The sequence below is a fragment of the Canis aureus genome, chromosome 14 (assembly GCF_053574225.1).
Source record: "Canis aureus isolate CA01 chromosome 14, VMU_Caureus_v.1.0, whole genome shotgun sequence".
Taxonomy (NCBI): Eukaryota; Metazoa; Chordata; class Mammalia; order Carnivora; family Canidae; genus Canis; species Canis aureus.
This window is the reverse complement of record NC_135624.1, coordinates 4,218,226-4,241,690: the sequence shown is the minus strand read 5'-3', so window position 1 is coordinate 4,241,690 and position 23,465 is coordinate 4,218,226. Positions and strand designations below refer to the sequence as shown.

The 23,465-nt window shown below is 33.6% G+C and overlaps 1 protein-coding gene across 18 annotated transcripts in view; it reads right to left on the bottom strand.

Annotated features, from left to right (window-relative positions):
* The window catches only part of VPS13B (vacuolar protein sorting 13 homolog B), a 718,401-nt gene that overhangs the window by 613,723 nt on the left and 81,213 nt on the right, over nucleotides 1–23,465 (bottom strand). For all 18 annotated transcript variants that reach the window (XR_013351405.1, XR_013351406.1, XM_077846720.1 and 15 more), the window contains 4 exons: nucleotides 21,342–21,533; nucleotides 16,079–16,248; nucleotides 12,501–12,695; nucleotides 4,185–4,309 (listed from right to left, as the gene is read on the bottom strand). Coding sequence is in view for 16 of the 18 variants with exons in the window: in XM_077846720.1 (XP_077702846.1) it covers nucleotides 4,185–4,309; nucleotides 12,501–12,695; nucleotides 16,079–16,248; nucleotides 21,342–21,533 (682 nt within the window). In the remaining 2 variants the exon portion in view is untranslated. The remainder of the gene's footprint in view (nucleotides 1–4,184; nucleotides 4,310–12,500; nucleotides 12,696–16,078; nucleotides 16,249–21,341; nucleotides 21,534–23,465) is intronic.

Sequence of the window (23,465 nt, the reverse complement as noted above, 5' to 3'; positions counted from 1 at the left end):
AAGTTACCATGTTCATGTTCTTCATGACTTTCTGAGCCAAAGTAATTTTTCTCTGAATTTCCAAAGTATGCTGCATTTCTCTCCATATAAATGAGATTACATTTTTGAACCTTCAGTTATGGAAGAAACTGAATTTGAGACTATAATTGCAGTTTTACAAGCCTGATGAGGAAGAAACTGGGTTAATAAACATTTGATTAACTGGTTTAACTTTTTTTTAAGTGTTCATATTAAAAAGCTCAGACATCCTTAATCATATACAAGTCTAGGCTCAAAAGTAGCCTTCCAAATTCCTCTCCCACAGTATCCATTCACAGATCCAAGAGAGCAACCTTGACTTTGTTGAGACAATATTACCCCCTAAAAGCTTTCACACCCCAACCAACCTGCTCATGTCTGGATATCTACCCAATTCAAGCAGTAAAACCCACTTGTACTGTCACTTCTCAGAAGCCAACCATGATGTTCAAGGGAAATTTTCTACCTTCTATAAACTATTAGGACATTTTATTTAAGCCTCAATTTTGCCATTTAAAGACAATTGTTTTCTTATATGCCTATGTCCTCTCCCACTAGATTAAGTTTTCATGCTCAGGGGATATCTCTTACCCTCACTGCATTCTACTGTATTCTTTCCCCAATACCAATATGTAGCACATTGCCTGTCAAAACACAGGAAATCAAAAATATTTATGAATGATATCTACTCTCCGCTAATAGAATTGAAGCTTCTTAAGGAAAAGCGGCAAAGAAATAAAAAATAAATTAACACATACTTTAGGTACTTATTTTTCAATTAAAATTGCAGATCAAGGATGTACAAATGGTCAGTTTATGTAATATAATACATAAACTTGTATGATTTGAGGTATAGTGACAAAAGCAAACAATCTAAAAACTACATTCTACCTTATGAATGAATGTCACAAACATTATTTTGAGTGACAGAAGTCAGCCAAAAAGGAGAATATGTTGGATGACTCTATTTAAGTCCAAGGACAGACAAAAGTAATCATTATTAATAGAAATGAGGATAATAATTAACCTTGCAGGAGGGTAAGTAAGACAGGCTTCTGAGATGCTAATATGATTCTGTTTCTTAATCTTTCTGCAGGTTGCCAAAGGGCCAATACACTTATGAAATACCATAATACATACATTTTTCTATAAAACAGTAATATTTCAATTAAAAAGTTTAGAAATAGAGTGGGCATATTTATTACAGTTTCTCTATCCTGAAAAAAAAAAATGTTAACTCCAAAAATGTATCTAAAAGCCTAAAAGCACTACCACTGTAGAAATTTTAAAAATATCTACAGAAAACCAAGGTTTATTTCTATTAGTGATAACAAAGTTATACTTTATTGCCCTTTAACCAACACTTCATTGCCCATTTTTAAATATCCCCTTACTAAAAAGAGAGGAAAATTAAAATTTGAATTACTCAAGATCTATGTCATTAAAAATTATTGTCATTGTGTCTTTCCCACTATAAACTACATATTTCAGTCCTGTTCCAAGAGACTAAAAGAATTAAGTTAATCTGATGTAAAGCAATGAAGAAAAAATTTATTGAAATGTTTATATTTTTTGTTTGGAAAGTATGTAATACTGATTGAAAAATAAAATATGACCAAAATATTTTGAAAAAAATAAATCCCAAGAAACTGGAGTTTAGCGTTAGCTTGCTCACTGAAGCTAAAATAGATTAACATGAACATTCAAATGTGAGAAAAATAAATTTTTTTCAATGTTACTTAAGCCATGTATTTTTTAAATTAGCAAACCTGATTAAAATGTTTGAAATTTCATATATATAGTTAGTATCAATTTAGACATTTTTAAACAAGTATTAAATATTTTATTATTTTACATAAAATATAGATTTCCATTGCTAACTCAAATATACCAACTAAAAGGTTTTTCAATGTGGTATATGTTTCAAAAGCTACAATCTATAGTAAATATGTTCTTCTCATTATTGAAAAAATACAGATATAGATATAAATAGCATCATACATGTGCTTTAAGAAACTGGAATTTGATTTTTAAAAATCCAAATGAAACAGCTTGTATGATTTGAGGAAGGGATATACCATACTGGGAACAGAGCTGACATTTAGTTACACAATTAGGGTGCCTTACTAAAATAATCTTCGCTCACTACATGAATTAAATAAAATTCTCAGTTCTCATATGATTTTGTTTGAATAAGCCCTTTATGATGAATTTTATCTGGTATCTTATTCATTTCATTTAACTAAGATACATCTCAATTTAGTAAGTCTTATATGTATTACTTTCAATTTAGAGTTGCTAAGAACAAATTATAGTTTACAGTCTATTAAGGAAAATAATGTAAAGAAACTATTAAAAAGCAATATACTCACATAAAGCATAGAAAAATATCACTCAAATAATACAGAAGTGATCTTAAATACAAAAAGGCAAGTCACATCCGAATACAAGCTTTGTATGATCTCATGTTTTTAGTATTTAAAGGGAATATTTACTTTCATATGTTAGCAGACTTATTTTTTTTTTAAGATTTTATTCATTTATTCATGAGACAGAGAGAGAGGCAGAGACACAGGCAGAGGGAGAACCAGGCTCCATGCAGGGAGCCTGATGTGGAACTGGATCCCGGGCCTCCAGGATCATGCCCTGGGGTGAAGGTGGCGCTGAGTCACCCGGGCTGCCCATAAAGTTAAATCGCACTTGGCAATATGTAGAGTTAGCCCTATACATCCTTAAACTAAGCCTTGACTATTTAAATATTCAATTTTTTTCATATAAAAGCTATAATTCATTTTGAAAATTTTGGCTTCTTATTTTTTTAAAAAGCTAAGTATTTGCTATAGTAAATTGCACTGTTTTTCTAAAAATCTCAATGTTATGAATGATAAATAAATCAGCACATAACTGAGATAACAGTGCTCACAAACATTCATTAAAGTTGATACTGATATACCACTGGGACATATCCCATAGCATTTCTTAACAGATCAGAATATAAAACTTGGCTCAAATGCAACATGCTGTGTATATACAAATAAAAAGTTAAAAAGTGAATCTCTATAAAACATAATAAATGACATGTGTGGAATATGGATAACTAAGGACAAAATCAAACTTACCAAGAGAAATTAACAATGATTTTTTAATAATGGTTTCATTTTATACAAGAACTGATTTCAAGACTTACTTAACTACAACTTTTATATTTTTTTTAATTTTCTGGATCAAAAGACAAATTTTTTGAAGATGTGAGCATTTAATTTACAAATTTCATTTTAAGAGTTATATACTGTTATAGAAATATATTTTTAACAAATGAAGTACTTTAAAGAATATTTTCTAGAACTTCTGTTGCTTTTCATAAATAACTAACAGAAAATACATCCTGTAAAAATAAGCTTATTAAATCAGGTTGGGAAAGCAAACACATATTCTAAAATAGTAAAAATGACCTAATTTTAAAATGTAGAAATATCTCACTAGAATATAATTTCATGTGTTTAAACTTTATTTCACATCTTCAGTTTTGTTTTTAACATTAAAAAATGCTTTCAACTACAAAGAAAAAAACAATGAAAAGTTATGACTGGTAAACTATTGGCTTTCTTTCTATAAGCCTCTTTCAATCTAAAGAAATAGGATCTCTAAATAAAGTAACCCAAACCAAATGAAAAGAAGGAGGCTAAAATCAGTTTCTTCCAAATGCAGCAACTACAGACATTATCAAATACTCTAAATCTATGTCATGGGTATGCTTTTCTTAGTGGCTAGGAATACACATGAAATTGTTATTTGGGTGATAAATACTTAGGCCTTGATATTAATTTGCAACTTTTTAAAATCTTTGCATCCTGTCTCTCAAAAAGGAAAAAATATTTGCCTTTGCAGTTCCTAGTATAGTATGAAGCAGCACCAATTTACTGTAGTTCCAACATGGATTAATAGTTAATACCCACCAACACTTAACACTACCACAAAAGATACTAGGACCTAGTATCAAGCATTAAAGAAAGGTTAGTGTCCCAGTAAAAGTCAGTACATCTTCAGATATTCTTCTAAGGTTCTGTATAAAAGTGACACACGTGCATAAGACAGACACAATTGAGATTTTTCCCCTACATGATAAATGAAAATTACCATAAACCACATTTTAACATAATCCTTACCAGCATGTGGGTAGTTTCAGAAGTTTACCATAAAGAGCAGTGCTGAAAGAGGGAATAATCGGTACAGGTAAGCAGTAAAATCCCCTACAATCCAAAGATGTTAATCCTGCCTGGAAACCAAATATCTGAAACAAAAAGAAAAGATCCAAATGTTCACAAAGTTTTAATAAGCACAGGATGAAATACGTCAGTTTCAATTTGCTCTACAACAGCTGCACACTAAATATGTTCCAATGTCTTTTTCCACTTCCCAAATATTGTTTTCTTTTATTCAACTTAACATTAAGCCCAAATTAAAAGATTTAAATATATAGTAATTCTTTCACATCCCTGAAAAATCATTGCTTACTAACTTTAAGTTTCACATTATGTGTTTTATTGTCTGCTAATATGCACACACTTGCTATTAATATAAACCGCCTGAATTGTGCACATTGTAAAAATTAACTTTAATAAATTACCATTAATATAATGTTATGGCTAAAAGAGCATTAATTACAACAAAAACAATCATAAAATGTATTTTGCCTTCAACTTACACTATGCACACACAAAAAGAATATCCAAACGTGTCCTAAAATATTACATCTTTTCCCTTTCTTCTGTGAAAATTGTAGGGCTGAGGTTTTTAATCCCCAGAAACGTGGTACATGACATAAATTACTCTTCATATGTTTGTACTTAAAACGAGCAGATCACACTAAAGAAATTTTATAAGCATTCCCTGAAATTCCAGAAGAGTATATTTGCTTTAATAGGAAGAATCAATATAACATCAAACTTTATATAAAACACTAAACTTATTATTTCTGCTCCAATTATTTCCAATAAGGTAAAAGATAAACATCTAAAACAGGAAACAGTAAAACACAGGGATGCAAAATAGAGTTACTGTTTTCCAACAACATACAGAAGTAGATTAAGCCTAATACTTACTTTTATTATTTTTTATTCCTTTGGTTCATAAAGCACTGACTTTCCTATCTCTAGGATTTATATTAACTGATAAGTTCTACAGTGAAAGATGTTTAAGATTTTTCAGTAACTAATTTCCAAAACAAATACTTTCATCTAATGAACTTATAAACTAATGACTCATTTCTTTAAAAAGTATTAAACCGTTCCAAATGGTATCAAAAACGTATTATGTCCCTATAAACTGACAATGTCAAAGAATTTGCTCTAAAGTCAGTTCCAAGTGAACAAAATAATTATTTTGGAAACGAGATATTAGTTAGAATTACATATTTTTAAAGAAAACTGCATTTCAAAGGGCCTACCTACCGAATTACTATCAAAGAAAATGAAAAATGAAAATGATACACCTACTATCCAATAAGTACTGTTTCAACCTGGTGGTAAGAAATTATAGAATTGAGATGGAAAAAAATTATTCTAGTATTTAAATGATCAATCTTAAAAATTAAGTTATTCACATACATTCTCTTTGAAGACTTTTTCTGAGCAACACCATATACCAAGAATTTCCAGACACTGTGCAATTTCAGAATTTCCTATTTCCTCTAAAAGATCCATTGAAAGGATTCCAACACTTACAATTAATATCACTTAATATAAAACATTTTTAAAGCAATGCCCAACCTCCAAATATTTCTAGAGTATGAATAAGGATAACATTTTATCCTATTAGATTATCTGTTTCAACTAAAAATTCTCTCAAGCCACTTTCTAATACTCTATGAAGTGCCCCAACAGTATAATCACAGATACTATTATTCAGTGCACTCAGATGGAAACTGGGTGTAGAGGAGATCCCTGCTGGATGTTTGCAGAACTGCAAAGAACTCTGGGGAAACTTTTTTCTATGTTTTTTAAACTTACTAAATTTACACGCTGTCCAGAGATGCTTCTATGGGAACACTCAGACAAATATAAATTATAATGAAAAGTGTACCTATCTACCACATCAAAAATAATTATTTCAAAATAATCAATTCCAACTCTCCTTTAAATTACAGTAATGAGATACATAGATTTAAAATACTTATATAACCTACTAATTTATCAACAGCCCTTGACCAAGATTACAAATACTTTATCTAGAAAAAGGAAAACCAACACAGTATGAGTTGAGGTTGCTTTCACCAAGGATATTACATATATTCAGAAACAGAATAAAATATGTAAAAAACTGGCATAACTCTATACCCAAAAAATTAAAAACCCAATTTAAAAATGGGAAGAAGACATGAATACATATTTTTCCAAAAATAAAACATACAGATGACCGACACATGGAAAGATGCTCAACATCGCTCATCAGGGAAATACAAATCAAAACTACAATGAGGTATCACCTCACACCTATCAGAATGGCTAAAATCAAGAACACAAGAAACAACAGGTGCTGGCAAGGATGCAGAAAAAGTGGAACCCTTGTGCACTGTTGGTGCAAATGGAACCTGGTGTAGCCACTGTGGAAAACAGTATAGAGATTTCTCAAAAAGTTAAAAATAGAACTACCCTAAAATCCAGCAATTGCACTACTAGATATTTACCCCAAAAGTACAAAAATGCTAATTCAAAGGGATATATGCACCCTGATGTTTATACAGCAGCATTTCCTACAATGCCAAATTATGGAACATCCAATCCACTGATGAATGGATAAAGATGTGGTTGTGTATACACACACACACACACAGGAATATTACTCAGCCATTAAAAATGAACTCTTGCCATCTGCAACAACATGGATGGACCTAGAGGGTATTTGCTAAGCAAAACAAGTTGGTCAGAGAAAGACAAATACCATATGATTTCATTCCTATGTGGAAGAAATAAATGAGTAAAGGGAAAAAGAGAGGCAAACCAAGAAAAAGACTCTTAACTATAAAGAACACACTGATGGTTATCAGAGGAGAGATGGATGGGGGAATAGGTGATGATTAAGGAGTGCACCCGCTGTGATGAGTATTGGGTACTGAATCACTATAGTGTACACCTGAAACTATTATTACACTGTATGGGAACTGAAAAAAAAAAAGTTTTTTTTAATTTAAAAAAATTAAAATATACTACAGCTTCTGTGCAAAAGTATATGCTGTGTCTGAAAAAATAAACATAAAATTACATTATTCAACATTCCATTTCAAGCTATATATAGAAAATAAATCAGCGAAGTTAATAGGTATTCACACACCACGTTTATACCATACATATTAGCTGAAATGTGGAAACAACTCAAGTGTTCATCAATGAAAGAATGGATTAATAAAATGTTGGGATGCCTGGGTGGCTCAGTTGTTGAGCAACTCCTTCGGCTCAGGACATAATCCTGGTGTCCCGGGATGAAGCTTGGCATTGGGCTCCCTGCAGGGAGCTTGCTTCTCCTTCTGTCTGTGTCTCTGCCTCTCTCTGTGTGTCTCTCATGAATAAATAAAATTTTTTTAAAATGTGGCATATACATATGATATAGTATTATTCAGACTCAAACTATAAGCCAGCTTTAAAATATGCTATGACATGGATAAATCTTAGAAACAGTATCTTAATGAGATACAACAGCTAAATGGAATATACTATGTGATTCCACTAATCTGAGGTACTTAAAGTAGTCAAATTCACAGAGACAGAGTGAAGAATGTATCCAGGAACAGAGGAAAGAGGATTTGGAATTATTGTTTAACAATTTCAGTTTGGGTTGATGAGAAGATTCTGGAGTTGGATATTAATGACAGTCCCACAATTATGAGTGTAGTTACTCTCCCTAAACTGTACACCGAAAAATTATTTTTCGGGACTGAAAAATGCCAAGTTTATTTTATAAAAACAAAGTAAAAACAATTTTTTAAAAAGTAATCTATAGACAGTAATACATCAGAATATGCAAAAACTAAAGAAAGAATAATTATAATGAGAATTCTGCAGAATAATGAACATTTTGGGAAAGAAAAGACTTGAGGACAAAAAAGACAGAATCAGATCTAGGGGATTAAAAATTAGAAGCTTCAGAGCTAAAACTGCTTAGAGAAAATAAATCATTTCATTTCATACGGGAAAAATGAAGTCCAAAAAGGATAAAGGACTTCTTCAAATTTCATATTGCTAAAACAGCAATATGATGCTTCATTTGACTTAGCTCATCTATTAGCTCACAATTTCACTCTGCCTTGCTTCCTCCCACCATTTTCTTCTTCCCCTCTCCAAAAAAGCATGCTTGATTCTCCACTTATTCTTAAAGAAAAAGCAAATTTTCTCACCACCATCTCACTTCTAACCATCAGCAAAACTCCATTTCTCACCTTTAATCAGCAAGTATCTTGAAAGAAGCCTGGAGAATGCTACATTTTTTTTTTCACTGCCTACTCATTCTTTAACTCTCTAAATCTAGTTTTGATTCATGTATCCACAGAAACAAAAAGAAACTAGAGAGTGAAACTGATAATATGTACCTTTCTTATGGAGAGAAATCAAATATTTTCTCTGGACTTTTTCCACAAACAATTGAGAAAATAATTTTTTATTGTTGCCCAGAATTTTAAAAATATGAATATTGTCATTCTGTCACCTACACTTTTAAAGAAATAAAATCCTTCAGAATACCTCAGGAATGCTTACAATTCAACAATAGAAGGACACATAATTCAAAAATGGGCAAAAGATCTGAATAGGTATTTCTCCAAAGATACATACAAATGGCAAATAAGCACATGAAAAAAAGATTCCATATCATTAGTCATTATGGAAATATGTATCAAAATCAGAATAAGATATCCCTTTACAACCATTGAGATGACTAAAATCAAAAAGACAGACAATAACAAATATTAGTGAAGATGTGAAGAAATAAAAAATTCAATGGTAGTAGAACAGGAAACAATTTAATAATCCCTTTGGGGGAAAAGTTTGGTAATTCCTAAAAATGTTAAATATTGAGTTAGGGGGATCCCTGGGTGGCTCAGTGGTTTAGCGCCTGCCTTCAGCCCAGGGCGTAACCCTGGGGTCCCGGGATCGAGTCCCACATCAGGCTCCCTGCATGGAGCCTGTTTCTCCCTCTGCCTGTGTCTCTGCCTCTCTCTCTGTGTTTCTCATGAATGAATAAATAAATAAAAATCTTAAAAATAAATAAATATAGAGAGTTACCATTTGACCAGACAACTCCACACCTAGGTATACACCCAAAGGAAATGAAAACCTGTGATCACACAAAAATCTATACATGAAAGTTCATAGCTACATTATTAACAGCCAAAAATGCCCATTTTTAAAAAAAGATTTATGTATTTAAGAGAGCGAGAGCAAGCACACATGCATGCTAGCAGGGGGGAGAGGAAGAGGGAGAGACAGAAACCCAAGCAGACTCCCTGCTGAGCACAGAGATCAGGGTGGGGCTTGATCCTACGACCCTGAGACTATCATCTGATCCCAAACCAAGAGTCAGAAGCTCAACCGAGCCACCCACGTGCCCCAAAAATGCCCATTTTGAAACACAAATGCCCATCAACAGATAAATGGATAAACAAAATACAGTTTATTCATATAATAGATTATTCAGCCATAAAAAGGAATAAAATCCTGATACATGCTACAATTTGAATGAACCTTAAAAACATTAGGCAAAGTGAAAGAAGCCAGTCACAAAAGATCCTATGTTATATGATTTCATTTATATGAAGTTTCCAGAATAAGGAAATACATAGAAAAAGAAAATAGGTTGGTAGTTACAAGGGGTAGGAGGTGGGGAGTCAATGGGGAATGAATGCTAATAGGGATTCATGAAAATGTTCTGAAATTTGATAGTGGTGACATGTGCATTAATTCTGAAAACCCTAAAAATCTCAATTTCTATTCTTTTAAAAAGGTGAATTTATGTCACATAAGTCGTATCAATAGTCATTATTTAAAAAATTTAAAAACCTTAAAGCATACTTAAAGTCTACTTTAAAACCATGACACTCCTGGGCAGCCCGGGTGGCTCAGTGGTTTAGCACTACCTTCAGCCCAGATCGTGATGCTGGAGGCCCGGGAATGAGTCCCACGTCAGGCTCCCTGCATGGAGCCTGCTTCTCCCTCTGCCTGTGTCTCTGCCTCTCTCTGTCTGCATCTCTGTGTCTCTCATGAATAAATAAATAAAATCTTTAAAAAAAAAAAAAAAAACATGACACTCCTACTAGTCCTACAGGCGCCCCACACCACCCTTAAACTACTTACACCTACTTTCAAGAATTTGGGATATATTATACGCATTCTTATACCTTCACAGACCCTTTCAAATGTGTGAACAATCTTCAGCATTATTTTGATTTTTTTATTTACATAAATATCACATATATATATACACATCATACACACACACACACACACACACACACACACACACCATTGTGCATCTTGGTATTCCTACCAAAAATTACATTTTAGAAAGTTATCCATGTGAGCATATAGAGATCTCCAGTTGTGTATACCTCCATATGCAAAAATTTCTCTGGGGCAGGGGTCAGCAAACCACAAGTCAAATTTCACCCAATGCCTGATTTGTATTGCCTACAGTTAAGAATAACTTTTACATATAAACATTTATAATCCATTTGGTGATAGGGAATACTAAGCAGGAACTCCAATTAAGTAAAATGTTATCCCAAGAAAAATAATTCCATTCTTCTCATTAGTCAAACTGTATTACAAAAAAAAAGATCAGTCTATTACATTTTTAATTTCATCAACTTAAAAATCTGTGGAAATGTATTCTCTTATTCCTATGACTGTATCACTCTTTCATCAAGGGAGTAGATTTCCTCCATCCTCTTAAAAATGGGCTTTGCTTGGACTTCTACTAAGAAAACATGTTCTGGGTAGCCTGGGTGGCTAAGCAGTTTAGCGGCGCTTTTGATCCAAGGCATGATCCTGGGGACCTGGAATCGGGTCCCGCGTCAGGCTCCTTGCGTGGAGCCTGCTTCTCCCTTTGCCTGTGTCTCTGCCTCTCTCTCTCTCTCTCTCGGTCTCTCATGAGCAAATAAATAAAATCTTTAAAAAAATTTAAAAAAGGAAAACATGTTCTACTTTACATGGTTTGAAAACAAATTTTACCATCTTAAACTAGAGGCGATCTAAAACTGTTATATTTACATTGGTTTCCTTTTATTCTACTAATATGCAAGTATTTATTAACTTTAAAACATGGAACGATGAAGTGTGAACCAATAAAATCAGGAGTCCTCTTTTGGAGTCCTCTACATGAAATTTAGTGCATTTTTAATTCTTATTCTTGAATATAAGTTTGTGTAGTTTTCTTTAGTCCAAAGAGAATCTGATTAGATAAATACTATTCCTACTTAGACTATACATCTGTTTGCTTTGCAGAAACACTTAGTACTCAACATCTAGTTTATCTTTATGTACCTACAATGGGATGCTTTGTTGCTGTTTTTTGAGAGAGAGAGTGAGACATGTGCATGCCTAAGTGGAGGGGGCAAGGAATGGGGCAGGGAGGGCCAGAGATAAAGAGAGAGGAAGAGAGAGTCTTTCTCCATGTGCTATGCATGAAACCCAATGCAAGGCTGGATCTCACAACCCCAAGACATGACCTCAGCTGAAACTGAGAGTCCAATATTTAACCAAGTGAGACATATTATTTACCAAAAAAAATGAAAGAGCTAAAGTAAAGCCTCCAATAATTAACTTTATATAACTTGATTTAAAACATTAAGAGTTCTCTCTTTGTATCAAGAAATTAACATGAATTCAGGAAGAGGAAAGTAACCAAAAAACAAATGTGTTAAACCTTCTTTATGAGGCATTATCTCAAATAAATGTTCCCCTCAAAGAAATCATAAGTCTTTTAAAACACCCTTATAAATTAAGTGCTCTTCAAACTACTTAAAATTATTATCAACAACACACAAAATCTTCAAAAACCAAGGCACCTGTGTGGTTCAGTCAACTGAGCAACCAGCTTTTGATTTCAGCTCAGGTTTTGAGCTCATGGGTCATGAGACTGAGCCTGCATTGGGCGCCATGCTCAGTGGGGAGTCAGTTAGAAGATTCTTTCCTCTCCACCCCTTCTACCCACCTCTAAAACAAATAAATAAATCCTTTAAAAAAAATCTTCAAAAATCTTAATTAACATTATCTTATAAAACATTAAGCTAGTAACGTCAAGAAACTGAATAACTTTCAGATAGGTATACTTTTATCTAATTATGTTCAATAATGAATATATATATTACATATCATTTAAATCTCATCTTATGGGGGTACTACTAATCCTATGAAGTTACAAGTCCAAGAAAAAAGATATTTAATTCTCCCAAAACCAAACAGATACTCATAAACAAGAAAATTCACTTTTCCTACCTTAAGATAGCAGTGTGCATAGCAATAATGAAGCAGATTATCAGAAGGCTGAGTAAGGCTGCTGACCACATGTACCAATTGTTCAGCATACATTGGCACGGAATGTTCCAGATTAATTTTATCCACCAATATCTGAATGGATGGCAAAGGACGCAGAGACTGGAAGTTTGTAGTATTCAGGAAGTTACTTGAGTTCTAGAAAATAATAGAGTTTCCTTTATGTTTCAGGAAAACAGTGATTGACATGCAATGCTCCCTATACAAGCCTCAGACTGGCACATTTTGCAATGTCATCAAATCAATCTAGAAATGACTTTTTAAGGGACTCTCTTACCATAACCAAATGCCTTCTATATACTTTAAGTATGTCCTACATTTCAAAATTATTACTGCCCATTTAGCTAAACTTTTTATTTTTCAGTCAACTGGAATTGTTCACTGTGTACTCCTCAGTACTTTTTTTATATTATTTTATTTATTTATTTGACAGAGAGAGAGAAAGTACAAGCAGGGGGAGCAAGAGAAACAGGCACCCCACTGAGTAGGGAGCCCACCATGAGGCTCAATCCCAGGAAGCTGGGATCATGACTGAAGCCAAAGGCAGACACTTAACTGACTGAACCACCCAGGCAACCCTTCTCAGTACGTTTAATGGTATTTTTTTAACCTCAATCATTTCCAAATATTGACCTAGCTATCCCAGAGCCAGCCACCATTTGTCTTCCTGCCCTTTATTCACATTTAGATGACAAAGGGACTAAGAAGACTACTCCAAAGTCTCACACAAGAAGCAAAATTTGCAAGGAGGAAAAACTTCTGATCCATATCATATCTATTAATAACATACACGTTAAAAGCTCATAAAATCCTAAGAATCTCAGGTTGGGCTTGGTGCATTCAGTGTTATAGAACCTTTCTAAGGTTCCAAATAAATTCAAGTAGGTTTCAAGATGTCCAGACTATGAACCCTGATTAGCAAGCAACCCCCTCTAATCCTCGAACTAACTTATTACCTTAAAATGCCATATATACTATCATTCTCAATGAGAAACCATATGTTCATACACATATATAAAAATCCATGGAAGACGATTTCACTGTTTGTCCTTCATTCTCATAATAACTAGAGAGTAGTACTAGCATTTCACAGAGATTGGCTAAAGATAGTAAATGCTACATAATACTCTTCCCAGTCCAAAAAGCCAACAGTGCCATTATTGAGAAATATTGCCTAAAATTGACTAAGTTGAACATACTTGCTTGAGTATGCTTTTTAAACTTTTTATTGATAATTTTTAAACTACCACTTATTAAGCAATTACTTTACTTTTTTAAACAACTTTATTTTGGAATATAAAGGTATCACATATGGTAAAGCACACAAATCCTAAGTGGAGAGCTCAACAAAATTTTACATCTCTAACCACCATGCATTTCAAGCACTCTACAATATAATCCCTTCTCAGGTAATTTATCAGATCACTGCCAGAGGTAGCCAATATTCTAACTGCAATCGCCAAAGACTAGTTTTGCTTATTCTTTAACTTTATGGAATCATACAGACACAAACTCATGACTGTCTGCTTTCATTCAACATGCCATCTGTAAGAATTATCTATGTTGTTCCATTCATGGAGTTAACACTTATTATTACAAAACAGCTATTTCTAATAACATTTCTTGCCTTAAACTCACATCTTCTGGTATTAAAATAGCCAACACTGTATTTCTTGTGATTTGCATTTGAATGACATATCTTTTTCCATCCTTTTATTTTTTTTTTAATTTTTTTAAATTTATTTATGATAGTCCCAGAGAGAAAGAGAGAGAGGCAGAGACATAGGCAGAGGGAGAAGCAGGCTCCATGCAGGGAGCCTGATGTGGGACTCGATCCTGGGATTCCAGGATCACGCCCTGGGCCAAAGGCAGGCGCTAAACCACTGAGCCACCCAGGCGCCCCCATCCTTTTATTTCTTTTTTTTTTTTCCATCCTTTTATTTCTAACTTGTGTTACAGTTTTCAGTTCCAGAATGTAATTTGGTTCTTCTTTATATAGACTGAAGTCTCTTCTAAAACCATCCACCTTTTTGTCTCTTTCTTGAACTCATTATTCATAGTTGCTTCGAAGTTAATGTCTAATACTGACATACTTTTTCTCTGCTGAAATTTTCCCCAGATGATCTCTTTACTTAGCAACATAACAATTTTAAGTGGGTAACAGAGAGCAAATACACAAAATTAAACTATTCTATTACAGTCAACTCCCTGTCTTAGCTCTTTTTAAAGTGAGAACAGTTTTTACTTCTATAATCATCAGTATGTAGATATCAAAAGAAATATAACCAAAAAAATCTAAAGATAACAAATAATACCTTCTTATGTATATGGTAAACTTAGAAAGCAATACATTATATATGGCTTAAATCAAGTATTAAGCACCTAATAAATCCTCATTAACAATAAGCTAGTAATTACTGTGTTTCTAATATTTGCAAAATGGTTTATGAGCATTTTCTCATCTAGTATTAAAAATGATTTTAAGAGGTAGGTAGTACTGTAAGGGAACCCAGCACCCTGACAATCTTAAACAAATCCATATAGACCACAAAAGCAAGATGCAATCATAGCAGACCTAAGCCTTGGGAGAACATCCTGTGACTCTCTTAGAACATGAAAAGATAGGGAGGGAATCTTGCAAAGAGTTTCTAGAATTCTCACCTTCTATTGATTGCTAGGAGACATTTTCTCATCAGCATCCCTCATTCAAGTAAGATATGGAGTTTCCACTTACTCCTTTCAATGTACAGCTGTAATCTATGTAACTGTTTAGACGAAGTGTGGAACTGAATCCTTGACAACAAGGCACCTTACTTAATAGCATGCTGTGTATGTATGCTGCATGTCATTTTGACCCTCTGGTTTCAAGGTTGCCCTGAAAGCTGACACCATTAATGATTTGCTTTTGCTATCTATATGTAATAAACTATCTGAATCCATCTAGGCTTACTGCTTCTTTACCAGCTGAATCTGTCAGCTCATTTGAAAAATAGTTTTGTTTTTCAGAAACAAGTTTAGAGATACAAAGCAATGTGTCATAGTTTCTTTATGGACTGACTTCTAGGTCCATGCTCTCATCAATATTTCTCTATACAGGGGGATCCCTGGGTGGCTCGGCGGTTTGGCGCCTGCCTTTGGCCCAGGGCGCGATCCTGGAGTCCCGGGATCGAGTCCCGCGTCGGGCTCCTGGCACGGAGCCTGCTTCTCCCTCCTCCTGTGTCGCTGCATCTCTCTCTCTCTCTCACTCTCTCTCTACGTCTATCATAGATAAATGAATAAATCTTTAAAAAAATATATTTCTTTATACAGCCTTAGATTGAAGTTAGTTATATATATAATGTATATATGTACACACACACACCTTTCTAAGAATTAACAATCACAGTTACATTGCTTTAACACACCACGGATAACTATATTAGCACATATTCTTTTACTCAATCACCTTCCTCTTACAAGATCATAGGACTTGCAAATATGCACATATGAGAAAAAAAAAAGTAGTGAACTGCAAAAGATACCTTTTCTCCCATAATGACAGGTAACAAATGATCCAACAAGTTGAATTCAGCCATGACAATAGTACAGGTACATTTTAGAAGAGTAATACTTGTATGTCGAGTAGGAATATATTCCTCCAAAGATGCCACTTCCTCAGGATTCAGTACTGTTTCATTTTCATCCTTAATATCTAAGGTGAAATAATGAAAATGTAATAAAAAATTATTTTTAAATAACTGAGTTGGTTCCCAAATTTCAAGGTCAAATTATACTTTTCTTTTGAACAATAAGACAATTGTAAAATGTGTTACCCTTAACAAATATAAGTTATACTACTATAGAATGTAAATATATCTTTGCTGTATAAAAATTTACATATTTTAAAATATGTTTTAAATATTTCAAAGAAATTCTTCATCTTTTTTGTTAAAAATATAGCTTCTGCTCATAAAGACACCATGAAGATGATGCAATAGCAAGCTACAAACTGGCAGAAAGTATTTGCCTTAGATACAGATGGATATAGATATCTATACAAAGGACTCCCCATGTTAAAAAAAATTAATATAAAACCTTTTAAAACTCAATAATAAACAACTGAATAGGAAAATGGGCAACAAAGCATTAAATAAGCAAAAGATAATATTTCCAAATGGCCAAAAATTCTATGGAAAACTAGATAACATCATTAAGCATCAAGTAAATGCAAATAAAGTCACATGACAACATTACAGACCCACTAAAATGGCTAAAATGAAAAAGGCTAATACTAAGTGTTGGTAAGCATGCAAGCCAAACATCAGCAAACCTTTTACATAAAGACTATTTAAAAAATATTTTAGCCTTTGCCAGCTAGTCTGTCACAACTACTCAACTCTGCCACTGTAGCACAAAAAAGGCCACAGACAATACCTAACTGTATGAGCATGATTGTATCCCAATAAAACTCTACCTGTGGAAACTGAAAATTGAATTTCATATGGTTCTCACAGGTCATAAAAGATGATTCTTTTATTTTTTTCTAACTATTTAAAACACAAAACCTATTATAAGCTCATGTCCTGCACGAAAGAAGAAATCATAGTTTGCCAGCCCCAGCAATTAAAACTCTCCAAACTAAAAACAAAACAAAATGAAACAAAAAAAAAAAAAAAAAACTCTCGAAACTACTAATAAGAGTGTAAAGCGGTCCAACCACTTGGGAAAACAGTTTAGAAATATCTACTAAAAGTAAACATAATGTAATCCTTTTACCTAAGTGATTCTACTCACACATGCCCAGCAGAAAGGAGGGCATTTTACCAAAAGGCATGTAGTAGAATGTTTGTGGCATCACTAACATAGTAACCAAAAACTAGATATTAAATACTCATCAACAGTAAAGTTATGGTATATTCACACAATGAATATAACAGTATATAAAAATGAAATAAATCTTATAAACAAGCTAAAGCTAAAGTAAGAGACAGAAGATACATACTGTGTGATTCCACTTACATGAATTATAAACTAAGCAAAAACTTAACCCATGATGTTAGAAGTTAAAGAGACCCTTCTTGGGGTCAAAGGAATAATGAGGAGAGCACAGGGGACTTAGCACTGCTAAGGTTCCATTTCTTGAACAGTTAGTTACCTAGATATAGTTAAATTTGCAAAATTCACAGAACTAAATCCCTAGGTTTTATACTTTCCAATATGTATACTACACCTCAATAAACAGCTTTAAAAGAGTGGAGAACTAAAAACTTAAGATTTAATACATATGTACTCATTTACATGCACTTATGTATATATAGAAGCAGCTCTCACTGTGCACAGTTCTGATATACATCAATTTCAGTTATCTTGTTTTAGTTAAAAAAATGCCAGTTGAAAAAAAAAAAGCCAGTTGCCAAAAATCAGTTCAAATCTCAGTTACCACAATATAGTAAGTGCATAAAGTACAAACCTTACTGCAAGTTCTTCAATCCACAAATCATAACATAAATAGAAGATATGCATCATCATCAGTGACCAATTACATTACTTCTTTCAAAGTTGGTCAGATTTGGCTACTGGCTACTGGGATCTCATGTGTGTTATTTAACTTCTACATAGATGGCAAAAAATATAGTTGTGCTGACTCCTTGCTTACTAGTGATAAACCCCTGTGACATTTTACAAAAGTGGATAATTGAAACAGAATTGGCAATCAAAGATGAAAGTGCAGCAAAGAAACAAAAACTGAGAACATACAAGGAGTTACAGAAGAAACAGCCTACTGTGGGAATATCAACACTGTACTTTTGGATAGACTCTTTAATGTGCAGCTAGGGGAAGTAGTGAAGACAGACTTATCAACGCCAATGTAGAAAGTAGCTGTGATAATAAAAATGGTGATAACAAGAATGAAGATGTCTATTTTTAACTCTTTGAGGAACCTCCACAGTTTTCCACAGTGCCTGTACCAGGGGTAGTGGAAGGGGAGGTGGACAGGGGGATGAGATGACTGGGTGATGGGCAATGAGGGGGGCACTTGATGGATGAGCACTGGGTGTTATACTACATGTTGGCAAATCAAACCCCAATTAAAAAAAAAATACAAAAAAAAAAAAATAAGAATGACGATGTCCCACAAGAAGTGATGCAAACAAAATTCTTCCCATGAAAGGAACCCTCAGAGGTTTTCACAATGTTGAAAGTGTATAGGAATCTGATCCCAACTTAGAAATATGACAATTTGCCAAAGCATAGGAAAGGCAGTCACTATATTACAAGTTACTGGAAGAGGAGACAAGCATCATTTAAACTACTCTTAAAACTACCATTAAAAAAAAAAGAAAAACTACCATTAAAACTACTCTTTTAACAACAACAAAAAAAAAAAAAACTTATTTTACTATTTCTATTTCTATGTACATTCATACCAACAGTAAGAGAGCTCTTAGTGTTTTGACAAAAATATCCAAAAGTGTGAAAAAATTTCAATTTGTAACATTATGATCACTTTCCATGATTTCAGCTGGCACATTTTTATGGTTCCTAATTACCATGCCAGGTGAGAATTGTCTGTATATATAAACTAAAGTGAGCTAACAGCAGTCTATATACATATACATATATTGTATAACATGTAGATTTATACATATATGTATATAATCACATTCTTGAGATGATAAACTGCTTCAGATAAAAATTCATGTTATATATATGTATGTGCATATGTGGGTGGGGAGCATAATTCCACTGTTGAAGAGACTGCTAATTATAATCTTTCTTTTAGCAATAAAACTCTCTGAACTTAATTCTAGTACTGGGACTCTCAGACACTATGCTTTCCGGTCTCCCTGCTACTAGGTATATGGACAGGTTACTAAATTTTGGTCAGTGGGATGACAGAGCCATGCTATTAAATGAAACTACATACCTACCATTTTCTCTTGCTCCCACTTTCCTGTTGATTCAAATTACATACTGTAATGGTGGGCCAACATGAACCATGTAGATGAGGTATATCTCAAAGAATGGTAGAAGAACAAGACACAAGGAATTCTGGGTCTAAGATAATCTCATGGAACAGTTACTCTAATACGCTACAATACCTACCAGCTTGGACTTTTACATGAGAAAAACAAATTAGGTACTGATTTTTGTGTGAACCTAAGTTTTCATTTCTCTGGGATAAATGCCCAAAAGTATAGTTGCTAGGCTAATATGGTAGTTACATGTTTAGTTTTTAAAGAAACAAACTGTTTTCAGAAGTACATTTTACATTCCTATCAGCAATGATGAGCGATCCAGTTTCTTCCCACTCTCCCCAACATTTGGTACCATCACCATTTTTTATGTTAGCCATTCTATACATACTATTCTAGCACTTTTAAGAGTGTCTGGGATGGAGCTGGCATTCAAGCAAGGTACAAGAAACGAATGCATAAACCTGTCAAGGACTTAATATATACTAGGCATTGTGTTATATACTATTACATGCACTGATGTTGGAAGTTGGTCCTACTAGGATAACATTTAGGTAACAGTAAATTTGCTATGGCAAAAGTCAAATAAAGTTTGGACAACAGCCTAAGGTTTATTTCATATAACAATTTGAGTCTAAAGGATCCAGATTTGACATAGTGCTACCAAGCTACCAAAGACCTAGGTTCTTGCTATCTTTTTCCTGTTATCATCAGCATGCAATTTTCATCTCAGGATCAAAGATGGCAGCTCCAGCTCTTGCCATTATAATTTTTTCTAGCCAGAAGGAAGAGGTAAAGAAAAAAGGAAGATATGCACTTTTACTTTTAGAGTCACAGCCTCAAAATTCATGTAATTAAAGTTCTGCTCTTATCCAGGTAGCCAGAACCTTGAGTCCTGTAACTATACTTGGAATGTGTATCTTTATTTTTATCATAAGAATTTCTATCATGAAATCTCTTTTACTATAACATAAGAAGATAAGGGATATTGGGGAAACAATTTAACCATCTCCGTCACAATAATTAAACTCATTACTGAGACAGAAAAATGAAAAATCAGTGATGTTTACTTAAATTTCCTAAGGTTAAAAGCGGGGGTCAGAATTCAAGCCGTAGTCTGACCGCATAGTGGTCCCTTTACATGCTAATAATGTCCTAGAGTCCTTTATTGCAAAAAAAAAAAAAAAAAAAAAAATGAATTTGTATTTTTGAAACTGTGATACCTTCATGCCATGTAGAAAAAATTAGGTGTACAACAAATTCTTTACCAGTAAGTCGTAAGTGTCCTTGAATGCTAAATTTGTATGTTTAGAGTCCATCTCCATCTCCATGCTCTTTAGAATCCACTAAGGTGGGAAAATGATTTCAAGAATATACACTGGAAAAAGTATCAAAAAGGTATGGCAATAAAATGCTGACAAATACTAGCAAATAAAGTACTTACATAAATAATTTCCAAATCTTGACGTCTCCCAAAACTTCTACACACAAGTGTATTCTTTAAACAACTAAATACATGAAAAGCAGGCAAACTATATAAAAAAAGTGTAATTTGGCAAAATACAACAAATCAGATTATATAATCATTCAAATCAACTAGCAAGGGCAGCCCGGGTGGCTCAGTGGTTTAGCGCCGCCTTCGGCCCAGGGTGTGGTCCTAGAGACCAGGAATGGAGTCCCACATCAGGCTCCCTACGTGGAGGGAGTCTGCGTTGTGTCTCTGACTCTCTCTCTGTCTCTCATGAATAAATAAATAAAATATTTAAACACACACACACACACAAACAAATCAACTAGCAAGAGACTCAAAATTAGGCCAAAAACAAACCTTGTTTTAGCCCACTATATGGTTCATATTCATGTTCCAAGGCACAAACAATCATTTTCAAAATTCTATGTACTGCACTGCTATCCAAACGAAAATCAAGAGGACCTATAACAAGGCTTTTGGTAGATTTCTCCTGAACTGTTCCCATATCTTCACTTTTTCCTGGAGAAAAGTCTTGTTGATTTGCAGACCCTACAAGAAACCACATCTTACATTAATATTTTAAACAATCAGATATACCAATCGTAATATTACTCATCTTTTTAGCTTACAGCTTAATGCCTTCAAACCAATTCTCCATTGGCTGAATACACAGAACACTGCCAATCTATATTTTTCTCTACACAGATGAGATGGTATTACTAACAACAACAACAACAAAAATACTAATTTAAATAACAATTAATCCCATAATCTATTTAATGTTACAAGAAGTGCTTTAAAATTGAAATGTTCATTCTTAGAAAATTATTCTCTAAAATCTCAATGCCTAATATCCAATAATTCTATACACAATACTACAATGTTGACTAGGAATGGTAAGTAGAGGAAGTTGCATTTTAACGCTTTATCTTATAAAGTTTCACTGAAAAAAATGTCCACAGGGTGCTGTAAGAGTTGTCTATAGTGACTGTGGAAGTGGAACAATAGGTTTTACCTGCTTAAAACTTTTTCCAGAATAAAATCATATGGCCATGCTTCATGCTGCTGAACCCAAGTTCTTCAATCCTTTATCTGCCCATATATTAAAGAAGAAACCATGGGCTATCTTCTAAGAAAAATATTGGCTCTATCTACAAGTATTTCTCCTTATCTAATACATATACTCCATATATCAGAGATTTGTTTTTAATACATAAATCTACTGTTATAAGCGAAAACATATGGTAATTTCTAATTCTTAAGCCATTTGCTTTTTCAAACAAAAATAGGAAAGTAACACTTCCCAGCACTTAGTACCTTTAGAATCTAGGAAGGCCTAATTAAACACAAAGGTTCTGTATCCATACTTCCTAACTTTTTAAAAAACACATTTCTGTAATTTCAAATAAACGAGTTCAATCTTTAGTCTCAGTACCATGTACAAAAACTGAATATTCAAAAATCAGATGACAGCCACAGACTTAAATGTCACAAATAAAACAAAGTTAATATTATACATAATATGCATAAATAATACTGAGTCACATTAGAAATTAGGTATAAGCAACATGCTATTCACATAAAAAAAATCACTGCTTTTCATAGCTAAGCCATGTAAATCTGTTGTGGAGCTAACTTGAAAACAACAAAAGAACTTTGGTTGCAAACAATATGCAAAAACAAGGAAAATGCCCTGCTTTGAGACCCATAAGGGCTATTAGGCCTCCTAAATAAATGTCATTTTATAAAAAGATCCTTTTTTCAGACCTCAAATTGTCTCTAAAGTAATAGAAGTCTATAAGCTTCAAGATTTGTTGCTGTTTTTGTTGGTCGTTAGTTGTTTTATTTTTTTGCAGATAATGCAACTTGATTATAAAGTAGTTATTTTTTTTAAGATTTTATTTATTCATGATAGACACAGAGAGAGAGACAGAGACATAGGCAGAAAGAGAAGCAGGCTACCTGTGGGGAGCCTGGTGCAGGACTCAATCCCAGGACCCCAGGATCACAGCCTGAGCCAAAGGCAGATGCTCAACCACTAAGCCATTCAGGCGTCCCTATGAGGTAGTTTAAATTTAGATGCCAGTGGTCTGTCTGAAATGTAAATTTAGGACTGGCTTTTAGCTGTATCTTTTCAGCAAGATATTTACCGTATCCATTCTCAATATGTTTCGGTCATCCCAGCTCCCTCAACCTTTGGCTACTCTTAAGAGTCAACACAATATCAAGGCAGCCCAATGAAAAGACAAGACTTCCCAGTCTCTCTGGGATAGCCAGAAGCACCAGCATCTTTATCTACTGACCCTAACTTCCCATACTTTTATACTCACTGATAGAAAATTATTCCCCTTCCATTCTGCAAGCTATCAAAACAACTCTACCAACCATCTGCGCTGTCAATGTGCAGGTGAAAACTACATATCCCCAGTTATCCTCTTTCATTATAGATTCATCTGCTTTTTCACCCATGACTTCTCATTA